Source organism: Trichomycterus rosablanca, chromosome 6, assembly GCF_030014385.1.
Source record: "Trichomycterus rosablanca isolate fTriRos1 chromosome 6, fTriRos1.hap1, whole genome shotgun sequence".
NCBI lineage: Eukaryota > Metazoa > Chordata > Actinopteri > Siluriformes > Trichomycteridae > Trichomycterus > Trichomycterus rosablanca.
Genome location: NC_085993.1, coordinates 12,879,516 through 12,901,645, shown reverse-complemented (window position 1 = coordinate 12,901,645; position 22,130 = coordinate 12,879,516). Strand labels below are relative to the sequence as shown.

Below are 22,130 nucleotides of genomic sequence, written 5' to 3'. Positions count from 1 at the left end.
TCACTTTTGTGATACACTGTATATATATATATACGTATATACAGGGGTTGGACAATGAAACTGAAACACCTGTCATTTTAGTGTGGGAGGTTTCATGGCTAAATTGGACCAGTCTGGTGGCCAATCTTCATTAATTGCACATTGCACCAGTAAGAGCAGAGTGTGAAGGTTCAATTAGCAGGGTAAGAGCACAGTTTTGCTCAAAATATTGCAATGCACACAACATTATGGGTGACATACCAGAGTTCAAAAGAGGACAAATTGTTGGTGCACGTCTTGCTGGCGCATCTGTGACCAAGACAGCAAGTCTTTGTGATGTATCAAGAGCCACGGTGTCCAGGGTAATGTCAGCATACCACCAAGAAGGACAAACCACATCCAACAGGATTAACTGTGGACGCAAGAGGAAGCTGTCTGAAAGGGATGTTCGGAACATCTCCCATGGCCTGCACAGTCACCAGATCTAAATATTATTGAGCCACTTTGGGGTGTTTTGGAGAAGCGAGTCAGGAAACGTTTTCCTCCACCAGCATCCCGTAGTGACCTGGCCACTATCCTGCAAGAAGAATGGCTTAAAATCCCTCTGACCACTGTGCAGGACTTGTATATGTCATTTCCAAGACGAATTGACGCTGTATTGGCCGCAAAAGGAGGCCCTACACCATACTAATAAATTATTGTGGTCTAAAACCAGGTGTTTCAGTTTCATTGTCCAACCCCTGTATATATATACTGTATATATACAGTATATATGATATTCTGTTTCAATGTTATATAGTGTATTTATATTTTTGTTTAATTGGTATTATTAACAAAATTGGACTTTAATAACAGGACCAAAAAGTTTACAGTAATATACACATCATCCAGAACATCAGGACTAACCACCTTATATGCTGTCTGTATCAAATTCAGTGTAGCGAGCTCTGTCCCAAAATATATACTTAAGACACAACATTCATATGTTGTGAGGTTGATCCTCCTATAGTGCATTCTGGTGCCATCTCATCTGCTGGAGAAAACAGGATTCATCTGACCTTTTGACCTTCCACTGCTCCATTACCCAGGTCTTTTGCTTGCATGTTCACTGTAGATGCTTTAGACCAGGACTGCCCAATTTGGGGCCCACAGGCCCGCTGTCTCTTTTTTTTTTTTTTGCCCGCCTCGCAAGATCAAAGTAGGGCCTACTTTTGTCAGTAGCTGGGAATTTCTTTCAACAGGTTTTTAACTGCCTTTAACGCTACCTGCAATCCATTAGCTGACACCAATTTTACATGAGACAGTGGAGAGGAGAGGGGGGCGCTGTGGAGCACCTGTCAGCAAAGATAACCTATGATGACACAAGTGAGGCTGTTAATCATGGAGCATATGAGGCAGTAGCATACGGATGAACGGACATTTAATATTTTAATATTTTTAATATGAATCTACCGAAATAGATTCGACCGCAGTTTGCCTCATCTGCAGACAGAGAGTGGCTGTGCTTAAGGAGTATAACATCTGTCTGCATTACGAAACAAAACATCAAGGTCCATTACATATGGACATCTTGTGTTCTGTAATGCAAAATGTACATTGTTTCATCTAACTTTAAGTGTTTAAGCTTTGAGTGTTTAAAACATTGAGTTTTACAGAGCTTTTCAGAAAAAAGTTGCTTTTCTTTCCATATTACTCAGTTTATATTACCTCTAAATCTCATCTACTTTTAAAGATAATATTTTGCTCTGCATGTTTTTCTTTACAAATTTACATTTGTTTAAATGTTTCTGCTCCTAAAAGAAAGATTTTCTATCATCCGTTAAAATCAATAAAAGCACTGTTAATTAAAATAAACAGTAGAGTTTTATTTAACAATAAAAACGTGATATATTTTAATTTAATGCAATATTAAAATAACATAACCTTTAAGTTTTGGCCCAGGCCCTTTACTGAGATTAACTTTTGGCCCCTTATAAGGAATTATTTGGGCACCCCTGGTTTACACAGAGGGCAAGAGTTAGCATGAGCACTCTGGCCTACGCCTATGCAGCTCCACACACAGAACAGTTTAATGCACTATCTGTTGTCACACAATCAACTAATCACCAGTATTAAAAATGCAATTTGAGCCACAGTAGCGAAACTAAGTTGCCATAGCCTTCATAGCCTTTGGTATTAATGAGTCTTGGCTGCCCAACAACTTGTTTTGCTTGTCCATCTGTGGACCACTGTCGGAGGGTGTTCACAACAGCTGCCTGATAGCACCCCTTGTTGTTTTGAAGATACTTTAACCCAGTTCTCTGGCCACATCATTTTGGCCCTTATCAAAGGTCAGGTTTTTACGGCTGATCATATAATTCTGTAATTTAGGTAAGGTTAGGTACTGGACTGGTGATGAACAGGTTGCTGGTCCAAGCACCCCTCCCACCACCACCACCACCAAGTTGCCTCTATTGGGATCCTGAGCACAGCTCTTAACCCTCAATTGCAAAGTAGTTCATAACAATTCTAAGTCTCTTTGGAACTAAATGCCTCAATTGTAAATGAGAAGGAAAAAACTGTGGCATGTCCCTTCCATTTACTAATTTAATCCACACAAACAAAAGTCGAGCTTGTAAAAAAAGCAAGGGGTGAGCTGAGTCTCATGTTTGCTTTTATAACGGTTTCCCAGGTGTAGCAAATAAGCACTTAATGAGGAACAAGCAGTGCTTTTTTTTTTGGTCAATCTGCTTTTTTGTCAATCTGCTGCCGTTAACTTGTTTAATCCTGCAACATGCTGGCCTGCCACACTAACACGTTGATTAATTGTTTAAACTAACTATACCTGACAAATGTCACACTTTTCAGCACCTTTAAGGGCAAAATCTGGTGCTCTGATTAAATTGGTCAGGCGTCTATGGGCGTCCACCAACAGACATGTGTGGCTATGTCTCTAAGGGGATGGTCAATGCCCTGTGACCGATTGGCATACTGTTCAGGATGTGTTACTGCATTGCAGCCAGTGCTTTTGGGAAAACCAAACCCACCACAATCACAAACTATCAAACCAATAAATATTTACTTTACTTTACCTTACTGTAGTTCTACAATTACTGATTGTAGTTCATCTATTAATCTGCATACCTTTTTGAGCCTGCTTTCACCCTGTTCTTCAATGGTCATGACTCTCCCAGGACCACTACAGAGCTGGTATTATTTAGGTGGTGGATCATTCTCAGCACTGCAGTGACAATGACATGGTGGTGGTGACCTAGGTTTGATTCCTTTCTTTAGTAACTGTCTTGGGTACTTTTTACAACTCCCAAATACATGCAGAACATTAACTAACTACTTACTTAAATACTTACTTGTTGGCTCAGGGCCAATCAGGATGAATCGGTTCAAATTAATGAATAAATTCATTCTTAAATGTGTTGGATGTTGTCAAGTATGTGCTGTAGAATAATGTAAGGCTTATTTATCTGTGTGAACTCGTACACAGAAGAGCAGAATATATTTTTATTTGAATCAATAAAGATTGCATAAATATTAGGGCTGTCGAAGTTAACGCGATAATAACGCATTAACGCAATCTCAATTTAACGCGATTAAGATAAATAGTGCCATTAACGCAAATTCTAGTTCATGTTGAGACTTGACTGGTAAAACAAACGTTTTAATGTCGGACATGTCACCGTTTTTCATTTGCGGTTTGTTAACATAATGTAAAAGAGCGTCGTAGCATCTGCACTTGCATAATAAAGAAATAAATACACGCTATATTCACAAGTTGTCGGGAGCAGAACACTTTATTAACTTAGTCTGTTACGGTAAACAATACCGGACAGCTGAGTCAAGCACGTTGTCCATGAACTATGGAAGCCCCAAAGGGTCAAAACACACTCACTTCGTGTAGAAACGTCCATCAAACCATTGGATAGTATTACTGCCTAGTATGTGAGTGAATAAAACTCCCTTACAGTTTTCTCTTGTCCCAGCAGTTTTTAACATAAGTACATTTAGCATAAAATGTGTTCACCATTTTAATTGTAACATTTCACTTAAAAATCCTTGTTTTCTATAACATTTACACAGATTTTTTTAAATGCGATTAATCGCGATTAACTATATGAACTTCTGAGATTAATCGCGATTAAAAATTTTAATCGTTTGACAGCCCTAATAAATATATTTTACAGACTTTTGTATTGTATAAGCTTATTAATAGGCTGAAGATATAAAGAAGCATACAAGCTGAACGCAGATTCATATTCTAGAGTATAGATATAAATATATTAATAAATATATTAATGTATTTTTTTTTTAATGATCCATGTTGTCTTCAAGTGCAACAGGCTGTAGATCAATCTGGAAAATATAATAAATAAAAAAAAATCATACATTCTTAATAAGTAATCATTAATTATACTGCTGTTGTTGCCACTACTACTACTACTTTTATTGTTATTGTTTTACCTTTAACTCTAAGTTTAGCGGAGCACTCTGCTGTCCCGAATGAATTGACCGCCACCAGCTTGTACTCGCCAGCATCTTCAGGCTCAACTCTGCGGATGTAAATGGAGCACACTCCGTGAGCATTGGTGATGTAGTAATGTTTATTAGAGTTGATACAGATGCCATCGAGATACCAAGAGATATAGGGTGTTGGGCAGCCTCGGACGGCACAGGTCATGAAGCATTGGTAGCCTTTTGGTGGAGTGTGGACTTTTAGAGGGACAGAAATTGAGGGTGGTTTCACCAACGTCACCATAGCTGGTGAAGGTTTGAATAGTGAACCTAGACATACAAACAAATAGTGAATTTATATGTTAATTACAAAGAGTAAATGTACAAAGTTACTAGTGCCAGTGTCAATATAAAACATGATGGTGAGTATTCACAATACCAGTATATAAAGTAGCTACACCGATCAGCCATAACATTAAAACCACCTCCTTGTTCCTACACACACTGTCCATTTTATCAGCTCCACTTATCATATAGAAGCATTTTGTAGTTCTACAATTACTGACTGTAGTCCATCTGTTTCTCTGCATGATTTGTTAGCCCCCTTTCATGCTGTTCTTCAATGGTCAGGACTCTCCCATGACCACTACAGAGTAGGTATTATTTGGGTGGTGGATCATTCTCAGCACTGCAATGACACTGACATGGTGGTGGTGTGTTAGTGTGTGTTGTGCTGGTATGAGTGGATAAGACACAGCAGTGCTGCTGGAGTTTTTAAACACCTCACTGTCCCTGTTGGACTGAGAATAGTCCACCAACCAAAAATATCCAACAAAGCATGCAGATAAACAGATGGACTACAGTCAGTAATTGTAGAACTACGAAGTGCTTCTATATGGTAAGTAGAGCTGATAAAATGGACAGTGAGTGTAGTAACAAGGAGGTGGTTTTATTGTTATGGCTGATCAGTGTATGTAACATTATATACATGATAACATATAATATCCTAAGTGATTCTACCTTTTATGCTGTTAAAACCCCATGTTGGTGAAACTGATGGCTCAGACAATCCCATGTCATTTTTGGCATAGATTTTAAAGTGGTACTGGTGCCCAGACTGGACATTGGTGGTGTAGGTGTTGCAAAAGAGACGATCAGCTATTGTGTGCCATATGCGTGTTTCAGAGTCATGTTCTGTTATCATGTAGTGCAGCCGATCATCCAGCTCCTGATCAGGTGATGGAACCCATGTGATGATGAGTTTACCATCGACAATCTGCTCCAGCGTCACTGGGCCTGGTTGCTTGGGTTCATCTGATTGAAAGAGAGGTAAGATATTAAATAAGGGGATCAGCAGGGAACAATTTATTGTACACTCAGGGTGTTGACATTGTGGGTTGGATTTTAAATGTATACAGTTGCAATTTTACCCATCACCCATCTACACTCCTTCACCAATGATGACAAAGTGAAAACATGGTTTTAGTCTCCAGAAAACTTTTTACAAAAAAATCAAAAACTGAAATCTCTTCAAAAGTATCAAAAGTATTTAGACCAATTGCAGTGACACTCCAAATTTTGGTCAAATGCACCTTGTTTGCTTCCATTTTTCTTGAGATGAGTCTAAAAATAAATTGGAGTTCATCTGTAGTTCGAAAAGGGATACAAAGTCTAAAATTGCCCACAATATACACTACATTGTTAATAATAATTAAGCCATGAAATGGCAACGCATAGATCCAAACAAGGATATAAAACAATATTTAAGTATTTTAGTGGACCATACACAACTGGATCTCTTGTAATCGGGAGTCTTTCAAGTCGGTGTGGCTTTCACACTACACAACTGACCGCTGATAAGGGGTTTCACACTACACGATCTATCACCAACTGGAATCGCAGGCGAGCTTCTCTGGTCTCCCAAACTATGTTTTGTCCCGAAAACAAACACAAGAAGTGAAGAAGAGTTTAATGATACCACGTCCAAAAATGCACGTCAACAAGTAGCGAGAGATCAAAGTTGTTTGTGCGCTGATGTGCAGTGTAAAATCAAAGAGAAAAATAAATTAATCCGAGTGGATTTGGCAACGCGACCAGCAGTGATTGTTTTGTTCTGTAGTTGGAGGTTAATAAATATTTTTTGTAATGCAGTGTTGGTATTATGGTTTGGCGTGGACGATAACTTCACAAATATTGTAAAGCTTGTGTGTGTGCCAATGTACAGTATTCTGATAGAAACTATATTATCCCCCTCACCACACTCATTGCCAGTCGCAACCGACTGATCCAGATATTCAACATGCTAGAGCCGCTCGGATCGAGTTGTTGAGTAGTTCACACATAGCGATTGAGAGCCGAGTTTAGATCACTGAGCGAACTCTGACATTACTCACGAGCTGCCACATCTAGCGACGACCAGTCGGCGAGCGAAAATCAGGGCAAAAATTGTGTAGTGTGAACTAGGCATAAGTCTGTCTAAATTGAACTAAATTGAACATCCTGGCAAGAAGGGCATTGGTTAGGGAGATAGGAAAAAAATAACCAGCAGACTATCTAAAAAAGTGCTCAAAGCTTGGAGAACCTAGGTGGCACATATTGGATCTCTGCAGCACTTCATAAACCAGGCCTTTATAAGTCACAGTAGTGGTCACTGTTGAGTAAAAGGCATATGACAACTCACTTGCTGTTAAACATCAAATAAATAACATGAGGAAGAAAGATCTTCTGGTTTGATGAGACGGAAATTAAACTTTGGGCAGAACACCAAGCATTATTTTCTTTATTTTTTTATCTGAAGGAATGTTGTTTCATTTTAATATGAACTTGTATATTGCTGAAATGACAATAAAGCCTCTTGAATTTAAACTTTTAATATTAGTGCTTGGTGAGCTGCATTTGTTTCTGAAATAAGTGTTTTTATGCAAGTAACTAATTAACACTGGGTAGGTACAACATACATTTCATTTTTGTAATAAAAAATGACATAGTGATGAAGCTGGTACGTGGGTGCCAAACAACCAGGTTCAAGTTTGAGTCTTGCCTGGTTTTGTTTGGGTTCTCCGGATTATGCCTATTTCCCCAGAGCATAAAGAGTCATAATTAAGGTAGCTAGATATATGAGGTATAAGTTAGTGAATGTGTGGATATGTTTTTGCCCTGTGTTTCTGGGTAACTCTGGACCTGTTGTGATCCTGACTGGGGTTAGTTTAAAATAAATAAATGGACTACAGTAAACTACGTTACATTAAAATGTATATGTATGCAACAGAGGCTGATTTACCTGTTACTCTAACCTCTATGTCAAAACTAGCCTGGCCACTGGAGTTTTTAGCTGTGATGGTGTACACCCCTGAGTCCGAGCGCTTTGAGTTGGGTATGATGAGCGTTGAAGTGCCTTCAGTGTTGACAATTTTAAACCATGGAGACACAGGTTCATTATCTCTTGACCATTTGATGTCTGGGGGTGGGGAGGCCTAGACATAAAGTGAAATTCTATTAAATGCAGAGGAAGATGATGAAACTAATGTCAGATTAAAAAAAATACACCTCATACCTCATAGTTGACAATAATTCTGGCAAAATTTCCTGCTCTTACGACTATGAAGTCCTCAGGGTCTTTAAAACAAGGTTTCACTGCAAACCAATCAATATTAAAATGTCAGTATTTAGAAAACTTAAAATAATTAAGTCATTTTACTTTTGTCATATTGACCAGGGTGGACACTTACTGTTAGGATTTTTAGCACAGACCATGACAGAGGGATCACTGGGTTCTCCAGCACCTGATGCATTAATTGCTGACACCCTAAACTCATACTCGGATCCTTCAGATACATCCTTGACAGAATATTTTAATGCTAAATGAGGACAGAAAAGATGTTTTTAATCCTTATTCATTATTCACTGAATAATTAAATAATCTATAGGTCAAAGATAAAAAAGGGATGTCTGATTATGACTGACAAACCTTCAATGGGTTCATTAATGGGGTTCAAAGCCACCCATTGGTTTGTGTTCTTCTTGCACTTCTCCAGTTGGTAGCCCAGGATTTTGGTTCCACCATCCTTCTCTGGAGGAGCCCACTCAAGATTAATGCAATTCTTGAAAGCACTGACCACTTTAGGAGGAGCCGGAGCACCAGGAAATACTGCAATGCATCAAGTAAAATGAGACTACTGTTTTTTGTTTGGTTTATTGCTTTCCACCATTGATATTCAGTGGATATGGAGTCACCTCCATGCCACTGCAACATTGACTATTTCTGTCTAAGGTGCTGCTGCAAGTGGCAGATGAATACACAGGGCCTAGTGTGATCATCCACTGTGATAAAGCCCTCTGTAAGAATCTGTTATTGTTAGGTGTTAAAAAGGCTGGTTGGCTGCACGTGTCAGAGGCAACCTGCAATGGGCAACTGGACATGACTAAAACTGAAAAAAATATCTAGAAAAAATATCTGCCTAAAACCAAACATTCATTTATTCATTACTTTCTACTATCAACTTCATTTTGGTCTTCCAGGATTAGAGACACTGCACAATGCAGGAATAAACCCTAACAGTTTGCCAATCTGTCACAGGTTTTCGGAAAATGACTGTAGTTGAAGATTGAACTGTCTTGCTGTGCGGCATCCACTTTACCAGGTTCTCAATTACTCAGATTACTTCTAGTGGAAATTTGGACTAGTCAATTGCCAGCTACTGGCATCTTTTTAAGAGGTTGTAGGAAACTAATGTACCAAAGAAAACCCTCACAGACGATTCGATACAATGTATTCGAAATCCCAGCTGTGGTGTGCTAGCGTATTTTACTGCTGCGCCACCTGAGCGGCGAGACCGGAATATTTTTAATAAGCAGAGGAACAAGTAGTTCCAAAGTTTGTTTAGTTTATTTGGGTATTCATTAATAAATTAATTCATCTTTAGTAAATTATTTATCTTATTTAGGGACTGGTTGGTCTGAATTCACTCTAAAACACAGGGTGCAAGGCATAAACAAACCAATACATCTACAGCCCCATAGTTTCAACCATTTAACCATTAACTTACACTTTTAGAATAGCAAATAAACGTAATCATTTTTAGGTGTACTTTAAAATCACAAACTTCTAATGGACAGTACACAGAGGATCAGTTTTAACTCTAGCACACTAATGCCACACCACAAATGATTATTATTCCTTACAGATTAAAACTAATATAATATATATATATATATATATATATATATATATATATATATATATACTGTATATATATACTGTATATATATATATATATATATATATATATATTAATGCATTTTCTCCCCATTTTCCTCCCAATTTAGCGGCCCCCACCCTGCAGATTGCAGGCACTGCCAATTATGCCCGCTAGATGGTGCCCAGCCAACCGGTGGAAACACTGAGTTTTGAACTGGGGAGTGCAGAAACTCTGTGCTGGTGTGCAAGCGAAATATCCCTAAATAGCGCCTAAAAATAATACAATATTTTAAACAAATTTAGTTTAAACCGAGTCTTACTCAAAGTGCCAGCCATGATGCTGTCAGACACCAGTGGATCACCAATACCCTCAGAGTTCTCAGCATAAATGCGATAGGTATATGTCTTGCCATGAGAGACATTTCTGTCCCTAAAAGTGACATGATTTGCTGACACTTCCCCCATCTTCTTCCACAGACTTTGGCCTGTTTGCTGCCTCTCAATTAAGTACTTCTTCACTTCTGAGCCACCATCATCACTTGGTGGTTTCCACTTAAGTTCGATTACTGAGGATGTGCTTTCTAAGACCTCTAATGGGCCTTTCGGTGAACTGGGCTTACCTGTTAAAAGAACAAAAACTTTAGGGTACAATTTATATTGATAAACTTGCAAAAAAAAAATGCAAGATGATTTTTTTTTTTACCAAGCACAATAAGTCTGGATAAGGCCTCAACAGTTCCAAAAGAATTTTTAAGCTGGATCTTAATTTCTCCAGCATCTAATGGCAAGCAGTTTTTCACTTGAAGGCAGCTGTGGGTTGGTTCCTTTATCACTTTCACTTCACCACCATTCTTCATCTCAGAACCATCCTTAAACCACTTGACCTCCAGAGAATCTTGTGTTTGGAATGACATCTTGAAGGATGCATTTTGACCTACTTTCACCACCACAGGTTTGGAGAACTTGTATAAATCATCAGGGTCAAACTGTGGAGCATCTGAAAAATGCATAGAAAAAACTGGGTCAGATTCTATTTTGGTAATATGTATTTGTATCTGATGTTAGACTTGGATACCTCCATCTGCCATCGTCGCATTTGATGTGCAGATATTTGCTTCAAGTTTATTTCTGTCTGAGTCAGAATCCTTGCAGCTTTGTATAACTGGTTTAGGAGTGTCCTCATCCTTACTTTTAGAGTCGTCTTCTGAAGAAAGCTAATGTTGGAAAGGAGTTTTTAGAGTAAATGAAATAGGAATGACCTAAAACAGTTTTTAAAAGTGTGTTTATACCTTTTGAACTTTATGAACTTGATTATTCTTTGGTTTGGAGTCACACAACTGACCATCTAGAAAAAGAACAGATGGATTTTTCATACAGACAGTCAAACATAAGAACACATTTCAATTTTGAAGCTAATTTGGTTTTAGTTTCATTCCCATGTTATACAGTTAGAATAATTGTCATTACAAAAAAACATGATTAGATAATTGTAAATGTAATATACTTTGACAAACCATGTTAACATGCAGTGTAAGACCCAAATCAAGTACAAATATAATTATTAATACACCATTTATTTATATTATTTTGACTGTGGGAAAATATTTAAGAAAAAGGAGTCAGTTAAAACAGATGAGTGATTAGACAGGGGACCTGTTTGAGTTTTAGTATTTTAGGTAGGTTATCTTTTCATTGTAGTTGGTTTATTAAGCAGATTGGTAAACACTGACCATTTTGAGAGCTATCTTTACTGGAGGCTGAATCTGCAGGCCTTGTAGTAGAGATTTCTACTTGTGTCAGGTTTGCATCTTCTACACACTTCTCAGAGTCTGACCTTCCATCACCATCAAGAGTTTCTGGCCCACAATCTGCCTCAAACCATTACCATTTCATTTACAAATGGGTTAGCTTAAATGTAAAACTTGTTCATCTTTACTGAGTATTGATCACGAAAAATAAATGCTATTAAAAATTCCCCCAGTTCAGTGATTGCATTCAGTGAGATAGATGAAAGTGATTCCTGAGCTAAAAACTCGGGGAGAATCGTAGAAACAATTATGTTAGTAAGGTTGCAGTTGGAAAGACTTGATTGTTTTTTTTTATATATATTTTTGTTTATGCATTTTCTCCCAACTTTTTAGTGCGTCCAATTGCTTGATTGTGTCACGCTTCCTCTCCACTAATGCCGACACCCGCTCTGATTTGAGGACAACAAAGCTAACCCACGCCGCCTCTGACACATGGGCAGCAGCCATATGCATTTTGTCACCCACACTAGACGAGTGCATATATGCGAATCAACGTTGTATACGGAGAGACACACCCTGATCAACGCACTCTTTCCCCGCCTCTGTGCAGGCGCCATGAATCAGCCAGCAGAGGTCATAGTGCATCAGTTACCTATCCGTCCCTGTCCGGCTTAATACCCCACCCCTATATGAACAACAGGCCAATCATTGTTCATGTGGCTGCTCAGCTCAGCCGGATGGCAGAGCTGGAATTTGATACAATGTATTCGAATGTCTAATCAAACCCCGCTCTGTACCACGCAACCTCCGAGCCTCTAGTCTAGCTCGACTTGAGCCTCCATCCAGGACTAAAGGAAGACAAGCATCAAGGCTGTTCTCTGTTCTAGCGCCCAAATGGTGGAACGAACTTCCTCTGTCTGTCCGAACAGCTGAGTCTCTTGCTGTCTTTAAAAAACGATTAAAAACACACCTTTTTACTAAACACTTAGGCTGATTTGTACTTATTTACTAACATTTTATTCCAATCTTTTCCATTTAAAAAAAAAAAAGAAAAAAAAAAAAAAAAGAAAAGGCACTTTGGTTCTAACAGGTTTTAGCAGATTTGTGTTCTTCGACTGTTGTCTATCTAAACTTAAGGAATGAAATGTTCACTATGGAAGCACTTCTGTAAGTCGCTCTGGATAAGAGCGTCTGCTAAATGCTGAAAATGTAAATGTAAATTACAATTTTAACACCTATTCAGTTATTACAAATAACAAGTTTCAAAATAATTTCATTTGTTTTTTTCATCCTGGTCAGGGTTGTGGTAGGACTGGTGCCATCAACCTAAATTGATTTTCCAGTTCATTCCAAAGCTGTTCAGTGGGGTTGAGGTCAGGGCTCTGTGCAGGTCACTGGAATTTTTTTTAAACCGAGTTTTCTCTTATGTCTTTTACAGGTCTTTGCTAGAACAGGAAAGGCCTTTTCTAAACTGTTGCTGCAAATATTTTTCTCTATATAATTGATTTATTATAATTTGTTGTGGCTGAAACATATGGATTTATTAATAACAAGCTCCTTTCTCCCTGCTGCTGTCAGGAAAGCAGCCCACTGAGCTGACCTCTGAAACTCCAGTGGTCAGCTCAGAGCCCTGCCTCAACCATACTGAACATCACTGTGATGTGTTGGAATGACGACTGTTACAAGAAAAAAAACCTTTATGGGGAAAAAACTAAACAAATTACTCAATGCAAATAGAATCATTTTTTAGTTCTTCAGCAGAAACAGCCTTATTGCAAATATGTCTCGAAGGATCCAAAGCCCACCTGGAATACACCCTGGACAGGACACCAGTTCAAGGCATTTATACATTCAATCAGTCACTAATACCTTTATAATAGTTAAATTATTGGGATGTATGTGAACACTGGGTGAGCACCATGCAGACATAGAAAAATAAATCAAAATTAGGGTCTAAGGACAGCAGTTTTACACCCACATTACATGCTGCCTCACTGTGCATCCTCAGGAACTGATATTCCTGGAGGAAACATATAAACACACTAGAAGAACATTAAAAATGTAATGTACAGTATTTTGAATACAGGAACCAGAGGTGGGGATCAAACCCATATTAGTAAAACCCTGATGCGGTGCAGCATCCACACTGTTTACTATGTCACTACGCACAGTCTAACCAAGTAAGAAATATATAAATTATATGTTATAGAAATTTTAATAATTTACAAAATAATGAGTTATTTTCCCCTAATAAAATATTTTCAAGCAGCTTTCTAACCTGTTTCACCAAGCTGTTCATTCCCAGTGCATCCAGAAGTATCTCCAGCTGCAGAATCATCAGCAAAACCTGAACCATCCTCAAGACCAAAGCCAGAGTCGGATCCAGACCCAGAAGATGCATTTGACTCTGGTGGGGCTGTTTTAATGGCTGATATGATCTCTTCTTTCTCTTTCTGCAGCTTATCCTGCTGTTCTGCTGCAATTTTAGCCAGGTCGAGGCCTGATCCTCCAGCCTGGGTTGTCTTACGGGCTTTCTTCTTACCATGCAGGTTTGGATCATTGTCAGCTTGAGCAAGAAAAAGAGAAATAATATGCTTGCGAGCTATATCAGAGATTATTATTCATTGTTTCACATGTAATAATAATAAAGGGGTATGAGAAAAGGTGGAGACAAGAACTAATACAAGCAACAATTGTATTTTAAATGGCTCAAACACATTATTACTTACCATTTTAGGCTGGAAAATATATGTGAGCTTTTTCACATAACTGGTAGAACCTCCTTTAGTAATAATATCAGCTTCAGCAACTGCTAATTAGATTTGCACAATGCTGAGCAAAGCAATGTTGGGATTTTTTCATGAACATGCCAGTGCATCTTAATTAAGTTAAGGTCAATTCAATAATCTGAATTCATTATTCCAAAACACACATTATCTTCTTTTGAAATTCTGTCGTTTATTTATTTGGGTGTTGGGGTGACTGTCTTGCTAAATCATCCATCTTGAGGCTTAAAGTGAAGGACCACCAACTTGAAATTTTCTGACATCATCTCTAATTATTCTGTTAATAATTAAAAGACAGCAACTACAATCATGATGTTTCCTCCACAGTGCTTCTCAGTTGGTTAAAATGTTTGCAGTTTTTTTGCAGATTATAGTGGAAAAATCTGTCTTCTTTTTAAATTTGTGGAGAGAAAGGACATGACATTGATGGTCAAATTGACAAGGATATGGAAAAAAAACAAGTCAGTTAGCACCATCAAGCTACAGCTGATAAAAGCCTTGGTCTGGCCAGTAGCCACACATCGATTTGGAGCCTGGGCACTGAACAAAGGGGAAAAAGATGCACGTAGGCTTTTGAGAACAAGTGCCTAGGTTTACAAGATGGCCAGAACAGACAGCACTTGTGGAAGTACTCAGAAGATGAGAAGACCAATAATATGCTGCATTGACAACATTACAACATGGATTGCATTATCAGGGGCTAGTCTGCTACATGCCACCGAGATCCATCGGTGCAGCCAACCATCGCAAAGTGAAGATGGCATGGGTTCGTTTTCATCTTCTTTAACAGTGCACAATATGATCTTTGTAGAATGCACACTTATAGGATAGGTAGCAAGAACACAAATTTAACTCTATTTATTTTGGATTTGGGTTGCCTTTGCTTTTGTTGTATTTCCAGCATCATACATTTTATTGCAATAATTGATCATGGGTTTACAATATAATTGCTATTATTACTAAAAAAAGAAACAGCAAATTTAGACTTTGATTAGAGCAGAGCATTGATTTAACCAAAATCTTACTGGATTATTTGAACCAACCATTGGATAAGCCATTAGTTTGAATGTTACCATGTGTTTCTAAAATGTGAATGATTATTATAAATTTTTTTTTTTATTATTTTCTTTATGCAATCTTTTATCTTTTTCTCCCCCTTTTTTCTCCCTTTTAGCGCGTCCAATTGCCTGATTGCGCCATGCTTCCTCTCCACCAATGCCGATCCCCGCTCTGATTGAGGACAACGAAGCTAACCCACGCCCCACCGACACTTTGACGAGTTCAGTGCAGTTCAGCACTGTGTACGGAGAGACACACCCTGACTGCTCTCTTTTCCCGTCTCTGTGCAGGCGCCATCAATCAGCCAGCATAGGTCGTAATTGCATTAGTTATGAGAGAGACCCTATCCGGCTTAATCTCACCCATACCTGAACAACAGGCCAATCACTGTTCATGGGGCTGCTCAGCCCAGCCGGCAGGCAGAGCTGAGACTCGATACAATGTATTTGAGATCCCAGCTCTGGTTCCAGCAAGTGTTTTTTTTTACCACTGTGCCACCTGAGCAGCTAATATTGAAATCTTTAAAGTACAATTGTTTGCGTGTACATATTATACTTTTTCTTTGGCACATATCCCTGGGAAAACAGCTTACCTTCCACTATCAGCCAGGCATTGCAGGACTTGATTCCAGCCACAGCAGCGTATATGCCTTTATCCACCATCATACAGTCCTTCACAACCAGTCGGTGAATTAGCTTGTCTTCAGACACACTAATGTCATATTTCTCTCCCTGTTCAAGAGGGGTATTCTTCCCCATCCACATGATTTTTGGAAAGGGATTGGACAGAACACACTCAAATAGGGCGTCCTCTCGCTCCTTAGCCTTAACCTCCTGAAGCTTTACCAGAAAGTCCACCTTTGGAACTGAGACAATTTTGATTTAATGGCATTATCATCTGTGATTAAACAATAGTTTTTAAAAGCTTATTAGATGTTTACTCACTCTTTAGGTCAGTAGAAAACATGGTTACACCCTCAACATCTAGCTGATAAAGGCCAGCATCATTTGGAAGGAGGTCTCTAATAGTAAACACATACTTTTTGCCCGCTTGTTTGAGGCTGTGTTTCACCTCTGTGTCCATGTCTCTGGAGCACTCAATCATCTCTCCGTCCTAGCAAGCAAACCGGTTACTTTTATCATTCAGCTAATTTGTGAGGGCAATTCCTCACAGAGGACTGTACTATTGGAATGACCCTAGTGTGATATTTCTCAGCCAACTTACTTTGTACATGTATATCTTACTAGTGGGGTCTAAAAGGTCCAGGTCGATTTCAAATGATGCCATGCCGTTAGATTTCACTTCAATGTGCTTCAGGTTGGATATGTTTTTAACAAACTGGAGACAAAAAATGGCATTAAATGCAATAAAACAAATGTTTGTACTTAGATGTGTTAGATAAACTTCTTAAAATTTGACATACCTCTGCTTGCTCTTCCTCTCTTTCTTTTTTTATTTCATTAAGCTTCTTTAACATCCATCGGAAATTAGTCACTCCATATTCAGAACAAATCCGCTCATAATCCTTTTTATTAGCACTTAGCAAAATCTCCCAGAACTTTGGGTCAAGTTCACCATCTTTTTTCTGTTCTGCTTTTGGGCAAACTTTACTGTGTGGATCATGAAACACATTCAATAGGTTATAAGCTTAAATAAAAAGTATTCAGTATAGCTATAATAAATATTAGATTTTTTGGGCCCTACTAAATTCACGGGAAAATGTGCTTAATTTCACGGACCTTGTTTTAAAAAAATTGTAGATTTCACAAATTTTACATTTTACGGCAGTCATTACATAACGCTCATATAAATTAAATTAGAATAAATGGAAGCTACAATTCACAGCACATCCTACCTTAAAAGTTTACTGTAAACTAGAACATTCAGCAAAGGTCTCAAATTAGAAAATTCTCGTCAGTTTTTTGACACACCCCCTTGTGTCCACAGAATCGGTTGGGAGTTTTTAGCTGTTTTAGACTTCGACATCTTGAACTTTTTTTTACTAACCGATTGCCTACTGAATGCCATAGGACTGCTAATGTTACAGACTTTTCTGTGGTTTAGTGTGCTGACAATGTTTGGTGTATGTGTTTACGTATTAAGTGCATTTTGCCCCTTCGGTGAATCCATAATCAATGAAAAAGTGTGCTTCTCTACACACGTGATCATCTCTCTGTAGTCTGTGGTGCGCCTCAAAAGAACAAGCCAGTAAAGTATTATGCTCCTGATAGTTTGTCTATGTACAGTTTATTTCTTACTTTATAAACTCAGCAAACGACACTTGGTAACACTAGGACCGTCTCATAGTGCAAATTTACCAGTAAATGTGAGACACTTGAACGCTACGCGAATGAAAAATGTTACATTGCTAAACACAAACCTTACATTTTCAATTTTACAGCAAATTGCATATTACATGGAAAACAGCTCATTTCACAGTCCCTGACGCGGCCGTGAATTAGGTAGGGCCTTATATATTTGCATTAGAAACTGTTTGCAACCTTTTCCTCTTTAATGCAAACTTTAGTTCACTTGGATCTATTTCAGCTGAAAAGGAAAACAACAGGGTAAATAATTTATAAGGCTTTTATATAATAAAGTCTTTCTATAATTATTAATACTACTACAGTTGTGGCCAAAAGTTTTGAGACTAAAACACTTTTTTTTTTCTTTAGATTTTGTTTATGCATTTTTCTCCCCTTTTTCTCCCTTTTTAGTGCATCCAATTGCCCGATTGCGTCATGCTTCTCTCCACCAATGCCGATCCCCGCACTGATTGAGGAGAACGAAGCTAACCCCCTCCGACACGTAGACAGCATGCCGTATGCATTTTGTCACCTACACTTTGACGAGTGCAGTGCAGATCAGCACTGCGTATGGAGAGACACACCCTGACAGCACTCTTTTCCTGTCTGTGCAGGCTCCATCAATCAGCCAGCAGAGGTCATAATTGCATTAGTTATGAGAGAGTCCCTATCCGGCTTTTTAATATCCCGCCCCTATCTGAACAACAGGCCAATCGTTGTTCATGTGGCCACTCAGCCCAGACGGCAGGCAATTTTGGTTTTGACAAAGTTTGCTGCTTCAGTGTTTATGATCTTTTTGTCAGATGTTTCTATGGTTACTGAAGTACAATTCTAAGCAATTTATGTTTTTTTTTTTTACTTTTATTGACAAATACGTCAAGTTTATGCAAAGACTCAGTAATAACAGGGACCCTTCTTTTTCAAGACATGCTTTCGCCATGACATGCTGGATATCAGCTTCTGGGCCAAATCCTGACTGATAACAACCCATTCTTGCCTAATCAGTGCTTGAAGTTTATCACAATTTCTGTGTTTTTGTTTGTCCACCCACTTTTGAAATAAATTATGCCTATTGCCACTGTGAAAACAAAATTTGTGTCAGTCTCAACTTTTGGCCATGATTGTACTACTACTACTACTAATAATAATATTAATAATAATTAATAATTCTAATGCTGATTAACACTCACTGTTTGCTTTGTTTACTTTGTCCTTTTTGTATCCCACTGAAATGCAATTATAAAATAATTACTATAGTATAATGTCTTAATGTGTAAACAATTCTCATCTCAGTTTTCATACCTTCAATGACATTTAACATGACGGTGACTGAAGCCCTGCCAAATTCATTAGTTGCGAAACATTTGTACGTATCAGCTTGTTCTGGTTTAACATTGGGCATCTAGAATACAGAGGAATTAATTTAGTTTGATTCAATAGAAGTATTTACATCTAATTACTGGCAAATTGTCCATTACCTCAATTGTGTGTTCACGAGAAACAGGATCAAACTTCATCTGGTATAACTGTGCATCAGAGACGTCTCCATTATTTCTGGCCCATGTGACCACAGGTTCTGGATCCCCTATAACAATGGCCTTAAAAACGGCTAGTTTTCCTTTTAAGCATGAAACAGAAAAATGCTGTGTGAATGAATACATTCAGTGCTTCTGAACATATTATTTTCTAAAACAACAAGTTCAAAATAGAACGATTATACTGCTCACAAATGAGCTTTTCTCGCTGCAATGAGACGCTGCTTCCACCTGGGGATGATATGAGATGATAAACACCCGTGTGTTGGAAATGGAAGCAGTGTTTTCATTGCTGATGTAGCAATCTCCAATAATTTATTCTTTCTGTGTGGCCTGGTAATAAATGACCCACGGACCGGTACCGGTCCGCGACCCGGTGGTTGGGGACCACTGCATTAAAGAACATGCTCACATGACTAAGTAACTGTAATTATTAACCTCATCAAAAGCATGTTTAAGTTCATATATTTGCTGTCATTGTTTGTCTATTATAAATATGGCCCCACCAAATACTAAAAACTCATGTAATTCACATATTTTTTACTAACATTGTTATGCTAATTAGATTATTTGTAATGAAAAACAAAATCAGCTGTTTTTCCTCACTGTTTACTTTTTAAAAATGGAGTACTTGTTAGTGGATTTTGTAACCTGAGATAGTTAATAAAATATACCTTCTTGAATCGTCAGTGCAATTGGTTTGCGGGTGAAGTCCGGATGACTCTTTCCTTCTGGTACTTCCTCCACAAACTGAGCAATGATCACGCCAGGTACTTTGGATTTCTTTCTAATGCCAACTAAAACAAATTAAAAAAAAAAAATATTAGGCAACCAATGGCACTGAGAGTATCAAAGCAATTTAAGATGATATTTTATTCGTTTGTTTGTTAGTGTGCTAGATGTATTGTATAAAACTACTAAATACTGTAGTTTAGATTAATAGAATGGTGTTTTACTTTTATAGAACAAAGTGAGTGAGCAATGACAACCAGTGAGTAGCTGATGTCAGATGGTTTCATTAAAATAAAGCAGTTTCTTACATGCTATGGGCAAGAGCTGCAAACCTACCATCATTCATATTTTTAGCAAACATGACCCAAATTTGAAGGCTGAAATGTGGGTCTCAGCAGTTGTGGCTAATGTAAAGTGGTGGACTGCTGCACCACACGAGGATCTGTATTCTATTTGATATAAGGAAGCCAAAGTAAGCTTCAGTTGTATAGATGTTAATTCTGGGATTACAGGCAAAGCCAACAAAGTATTTCTGATTCTCCTCTTTTGGGTATATAATTTGTCTGCTATGCTATCTGGTAAGAATTGGGTTGAATACTGTTTGCTCAGGATTTTTTTGTTTTAGGCTTTGTTAAATTAAGTTGTTATTACCTTGGCCTGTAGCCATCTGGTCTGACAACTTTGAAGATTTCTTGAACATTTTGCTGATTGTGTTCACAGTCACAAAGAAAATCTGTAAGAATGGAAGAAAAACAGTGGGTACATTTTCTAATAAGCACTGCTGGTTGCAGTCCTTCAAAATCAGGGTTATCATGCTATGTAACGTTTCCAAAACCTAAGTAATGTGTAGTGTAGTGCATTGAAATAATCTACAGGGGGCACTGACTGCTCACAGTTGAAAGCTTTGACACTTTAAGGACTTATTTAGGTCTGCTCAAAGATTTTCTGCTGTTCCTACTGTGTTCTCCAAAGAGTGGACAATCAGGTAATTGATTTATTTATCTGTAAAACGTGTACAGAACACTAAATTTAAGGTGGAATGGAATAAACCATGGACATATTAACATCTATTGAGAACATGGGGAGCACATGCTAAATGACGGCACAGACAGCAACCAGAGGTCAAATTCAAATAACCACCTGTTTTTGCCCTGTGCTGTCCTTAAATAACAAATATACATATGGCCAACTAATGTAATTTATTTATGTATTATGATTTAACGTCATGTTTTACACACTTTGGTTACATTCATGACAGGAGAGGTAGTTATTCTTTACACAATGTTCATCAGTTCACACGTTCAATGTCAAACACAGTCACAGACAATTTTGTAACTCCAATTCACCTCACCTATATGTCTTTGGACTATAGGAGGAAACCGGAGCTCCCGGAGGAAACCCACGCAGACACAGGGAGAACAAGCAAACTCCACACAGAAAGAATCGAATCCAGGACCTTCTTGCTGTGAGGCGACAGTGCTACCCACTGAGCCACCGTGCCGTCCCCAACTAATGTAAATAAATTATTTATCATTTCCACCCAAATTGCATATATTAAAGTTATGATCATTTGAAGCCACATCTTCAGTCGCATCTTTTTGCCAGTCGGCGATGATCCTTACTGACAGTATGTACAGTGGACTTTGCTTCTCTCTGTCCAGACGGCGGGAGAACCATTATAAAGAATATGATACACACTAAACAGTGGTTCTACCACGTTTAAATTTTTATCAAGGGGTGTGGTAGCTCAGTGGTTAAGGTAGTGGAGTAGAAATCAGAAGGCAAGGCAAGGTTGCCAGTTTCAGCCCCACCATTGCCAAGTTGCCACTGTTGGACCCCTGAGAAAGGACCTTAATCCTTAATTGTTTAGATTGTATTCAGTGATAATTGTAATTTATTTGTGATAAAATCATCTGCTAAATGCCATAAATGTAAAATCATGTAGGTCATATCTATAATGTAAACAGTAATAATTGAAAAAGAACTTTAACATAACCTTTTTTGTGCTTTTGTACAGTTGCTTGTTATAAAAGCAAAGCAATTTTATATGACTAATACATGTATCTATTGAGATAAGGAAACTTATAGAAGGGTCAGTGATACATTTAGATAGAACAGCCCAAAATAACACTGTAATGCAGACTGTAATAAAACAATAACACTGTACCATGTGAAGCTCAGCGTGAGGACTGGAAGGTGAGAACATAACGACTAGAAATAGCGAGCTGACAACTTACATCAAACATGTTTTGTGTCTTCTTGTACTCTTTATGTGTTTTCTAATCTTTGTGACACCACCAATTTGGAAAATTCTAGAGTATTTTATTAGTTTTCTTTGGGCT

General features: G+C 38.1%; 1 protein-coding gene across 1 annotated transcript; it reads right to left on the bottom strand.

Moving 5' to 3' along the window:
• Positions 1-4,229: 4,229 nt before the first annotated feature.
• On the bottom strand, positions 4,230-20,488 carry LOC134316724 (immunoglobulin-like and fibronectin type III domain-containing protein 1). The gene is made up of 23 exons (XM_062997153.1): positions 20,440-20,488; positions 19,731-19,853; positions 19,000-19,139; positions 18,824-18,923; positions 18,712-18,747; positions 17,717-17,762; positions 16,639-16,825; positions 16,440-16,553; positions 16,160-16,328; positions 15,808-16,080; positions 13,649-13,936; positions 11,353-11,490; positions 10,912-10,967; positions 10,698-10,836; positions 10,326-10,619; positions 9,943-10,242; positions 8,393-8,572; positions 8,154-8,282; positions 7,979-8,058; positions 7,706-7,898; positions 5,446-5,739; positions 4,435-4,755; positions 4,230-4,326 (listed from the first exon to the last, which is right to left on the bottom strand). Exons 1-23 carry the CDS (start codon positions 20,486-20,488, stop codon positions 4,322-4,324), a joined length of 3,654 nt encoding a protein of 1,217 aa, XP_062853223.1. The 3' UTR covers positions 4,230-4,321.
• Between the last annotated feature and the right edge of the window lie 1,642 nt (positions 20,489-22,130).